Consider the following 4,236-nt stretch of genomic DNA (forward strand, 5'->3'; position numbering starts at 1 on the left):
CTGTTTACAGCCTCCCAAGAGCTGGGACTACAGGCATGCACCACCGCACCCAGTCTCAGTTGCCATCTCAGTGTGCCCTGGGGCGGGGCTGGCAGGGGCTGGCACAGCTGGCCCAGGGATCAAACCCCGGCCCCCATGCCTGTTTATAGGCACTTTAATCTGCTGAGCTATTTGGCCGGCCCTCTTTCTCTTCTCTTCTCTTTTCCTTTCTTTTCTTTTGTATTTAGGACAGGGTCTACAGGGTCTCCAGGGTCTCACTACACAGATCAGACCCATAGTGATTATCCTGTTTTCAGCTTCCTAAGTGCTGGGATTACAGGTGCGTGCCATCATGCTCAAACTCAATTGCCATCTCAGCGCACCCTGGGGGCGAAGTCAGCATGGCACACACAGGATCGAACCCCAGCCGCTGCGCTCTGCCTAAGCAGGTGCTTTAGTCCACTGAGCTATCTGGCCAGCCCATCTTTTTATTTAAAATAAAAACAAAATTAGATATATTAAGTGGAGCCTTAAGTTTTGTGAAAGTCCCTGCTAGGCATGCACGTATCTACCTCACATGACAGACAGAGCCCACACTTCCCACCTTTTTAGGGACAATTAAGAAAATGAATTGGGGCGGTTATCTGGAGAGAGAAAGATGAGCATGGGCCAAGTGCTGACTGCACCAAGCGACGAGCACACAGGAGGCTGCTGGAGTAGAGCGAGAACTCCACTAGTCAAATGGACTATGTAAGAAACGAACCTTGAACCATGCCTTACATCATATATAAAAATGAACTCCAAGTGGATAACAGACCTTAATGTAATTACCAATGCATTGGAACTTCTAGATGGTTGCATTTTGGATTAGGAAGAGATATCTGAGATCAGATGCAAAAATACCAAATCATAAAACAAAAAGGAAAGGGAAAAATACATTAGACTTCATAGAAATGAAGAACTTTGTGTGTGTGTGTGTGTGTGTGTGTGTGTGTGTGTGTGTGTGTGGTGCCAGGGATTGAATTCAGGATCTTGCACTTTCCAGGCAAGTGCTTATTCTACTGAGCTATCTCCCCAGCCCTGAAGAACTTCTATTGTTCAAAACTAAAAGGGGAATTTTTTTTTTTGAGATAAGGTCTCACTATGTAGTCCAGGTTGTCCTCAAACTCACTAGCAATCTTCTTGCCTCTGTCTCTCCAAGTCTTGGGATTACAGGCGGGTCATACCACACCGGGCACAGGAAATTCTGTTTTAAGCAGAAGGCGCAGATCTTCGGAAAATGTGCAAAACACATACTCAAAAGGATTTGTATCCAGTATATATAAAGAGCTCTCACAACTGAATACTAGAAAACTAACAATTGAAAAAATAAGCAAAAATTTAAATAGACATTTAGCTCAAGAGAATATATGGGTACCAGCAGCAATGTGATGCTCAATATTATTCACAGGGAAAATGTAAATTAAGCTACAGTTCACTGTTATTAGAATAGTGTTTTAGGCAGGCAACGCTGTACACTACACACCATATACTGTATAACCACCATGTAAATAGAAATCCTACTACGTTACCCAAGAAAAATGATAACATAAATCCACAGAAAGTCCTATATGTGACTATTTGTAGTAGTTTAAATACAATGGCCCTAAAACTGGAAACAATCTAGGTGTGAATTAGGAATTTCCTGAACTGATGAATTATTTAGAAAAATTATACGACATACACATAAATCAGAATGCTACTCAAAGCACAAAGAACAAAAGGTTTATACAAGCAACAACATGGATGAATCTTAAGAGCTGGAAGGAGGCAACCACCAAGCTACGCGCTACATGGTTCTATGTACGGATGTTCTGGAAAATCACAAAACTATAGGATGAGAAATTAGAGAAGCAGTTGCCCCAGGTTAAGTTTGGGAGGGAGACACTCATGATATGGGGGTAGAAGGAAGATTTTGGGATGATGGAGATCTCTTAGCTCTTGTTCATGATGACAATTTTAAGGCCGGTTGGTTGTTAAGATTTTTGGACCACATATTGGGGCAAATTTTACCGTATTTAAATTATTCTCAAAATTAAAATGTAGAAAGTACCAAAGAAATCAAAACAAGCCCTTTCAAATTTCCTAAAATCTTCAGGGAAAGAGGAGGGCAGCGGATTTCTGAGTCCCGCTGGCTGAGCCCTGGTCCACCCCTGCTTCGGGCCACCCATCTCACTGGCTCTAAAGCTGGCATCCAAAGTTTGAGCAACTGTGTTTCTCCAACTGAACAACCCATGGCATCCTCCCAGCACTCGCCATAGCCAGATTCCTTCCCCCTGGCATTTAGTTCTCCTATTTAGCCCTTGCAGGCTTGCCCAGTGCTCCCTCTCCAGCACCCCAGAACCCCGGGTTAACACCTCCAAATACACCAGGCACTTTCATGCAGCCTCGACTTCACTTCTGCTCTTCCTTCTGCCGGACTCTCATCATCTGATGCCGTCCCTGAACCGTCTCCTAGCTGCTTCTTGTTGCTCTTTTTAAAAACTTATTTATACATTCAATCAACAAATATTTAAGTTCCTACAGAGGGGCTGACCCTGGGGACACAACTAGGAATCAAGCCAGTTTTCTTGGATCACTCTAATCAAGGTTACTCTCTCCCTCTCCTTTTCTCACCAGATTGCTCAGATTGCACTCATAGCCCTGACTATATTGTACTCTAAATAATTGCTAAGTACGAGTTTGCAAGTCCTCAAGGATGAGAACTTGGCTCATTTAGGGCATTAGAGGCAGAAGGCGATCAAGGAGAAATCGCCTATGGTTCGGTAGCACACACCTGGGGTTAAAGCTTTAAAACCTGTCACATGGTGACAGTTACTGGGCAAGCAGTCAGCTCTCCAAGCCCTAGTTACTTCATCTTTCTATGGAAACTACTAATGCCTAATGCAAAGTGCAACACAATTGTGAGGATTATGGTTATTCTCACATCACACTGTATTAGTACTACATACTGTGCACGTGGCCCACCTAGGTACAGAGGGTTGCCCAGTAAACGTTGATTGAAGGGGCAGAGAGATAGCCAGATGCCCTCCTAGTCAGACCGTCTCCTCTTACCTGGTTTCTTATAAGTCACGTAGATATAGAGGAATAACTCAATGATGTAGGTGATGACAGCCGCCCACCAGTTGATGACAAACATGACAGCACAGCACAAAATAGCTCCAAAAAGAGATACCCACATGTTGTAGATCCCATAGGCAGGCCTCCACCCTGCGAGCAAGCAAACAATAGAAGGAAGACGTTTTCCACCCATTTGCTGTGCTATTCATACTACCTTGTCCTGGCATGAAGAATCTTAGCCTGTGGGTCCACCCCCTATTTTTTTTTATTATTATTATTTTTCTAAGCTTTTGAGTCTTTGGTCTGTGCAACTGGGGGTTGGATTACATAGGGTGCTATAAAATTTGGAAAATAAGCATCTGAAAAATTTCCCCTGAGGGACCCCTGACTGTTTTCTTTATACCCCATTTGTCCCAAATTACCAATGCCAAGGGTCTGAAATCTACCAGGAACATACTGCTTGACCAATTTCGCATGCAAACATCTTGTCATCTGAGCAGCTGCTTTGAAGATAACAGTATGCAATATAATAGCCAGTGTTAATTTCTCATCATCTTGTTTTGAAATTCTGTATGGTTTTTGTTGTGTTTTCCCCTCTCTCTTTAAAAATTTTTTTAAAAAGGAATTGAAAGGAGACAGGAAACATGGAATGGTGGAGACAGAGAACTTCTTGGTCAAGAAAGAGAGGTTTAAGAAAACATGCTCTTCTTTCTCACGTGAGGCAGAGCGATCACTGAGTCAGTCTACACAACTCCTTAGAAGCTGTTCTGTCACCCCAGGAGGACAATTATTTATTGGAAAAGGTGAACATTTCTAGCAAGTGCTTCCAAACCCAACACATTAGTATATCAAGCATTTTTGTAAAGAAAATATCTCTCACAGGTCCTACATCCATGGGAGGTGTCCCCGTTCTATTAATTTCCTGAAATGAAAGCAGCTAGGAAACAGTATGGGAGGGGTGGGGAAGCTCTGATTTGGAGGACACCTTTGGGTTATGGGTGAAGGATGCCTTGAATTTGGAGTTGCTGAAATACACTAGAATTTTAAAAATCTTCAGGAAAAATTTCCTTAAATGACCACAAGATGGAAATAGCACTTAAAGGGCATTTTTGGATGTAATTTCCTTTAACAAGGCTGGATTTTTCAAGGGTAGAGAGA

At 42.8% G+C, this 4,236-nt stretch overlaps 1 protein-coding gene across 5 annotated transcripts in view; it reads right to left on the reverse strand.

Moving 5' to 3' along the window:
• The window catches only part of Slc12a1 (solute carrier family 12 member 1), an 82,709-nt gene that overhangs the window by 41,850 nt on the left and 36,623 nt on the right, over window positions 1–4,236 (reverse strand). For all 5 annotated transcript variants that reach the window (XR_002822740.1, XR_002822741.1, XR_002822739.1 and 2 more), the window contains one exon: window positions 3,073–3,228. Coding sequence is in view for 1 of the 5 variants with exons in the window: in XM_023724037.1 (XP_023579805.1) it covers window positions 3,073–3,228 (156 nt within the window). In the remaining 4 variants the exon portion in view is untranslated. The remainder of the gene's footprint in view (window positions 1–3,072; window positions 3,229–4,236) is intronic.

This window comes from Octodon degus, unplaced genomic scaffold (assembly GCF_000260255.1).
Source record: "Octodon degus isolate 3935 unplaced genomic scaffold, OctDeg1.0 scaffold00105, whole genome shotgun sequence".
In the NCBI taxonomy this organism is placed as follows: domain Eukaryota; kingdom Metazoa; phylum Chordata; class Mammalia; order Rodentia; family Octodontidae; genus Octodon; species Octodon degus.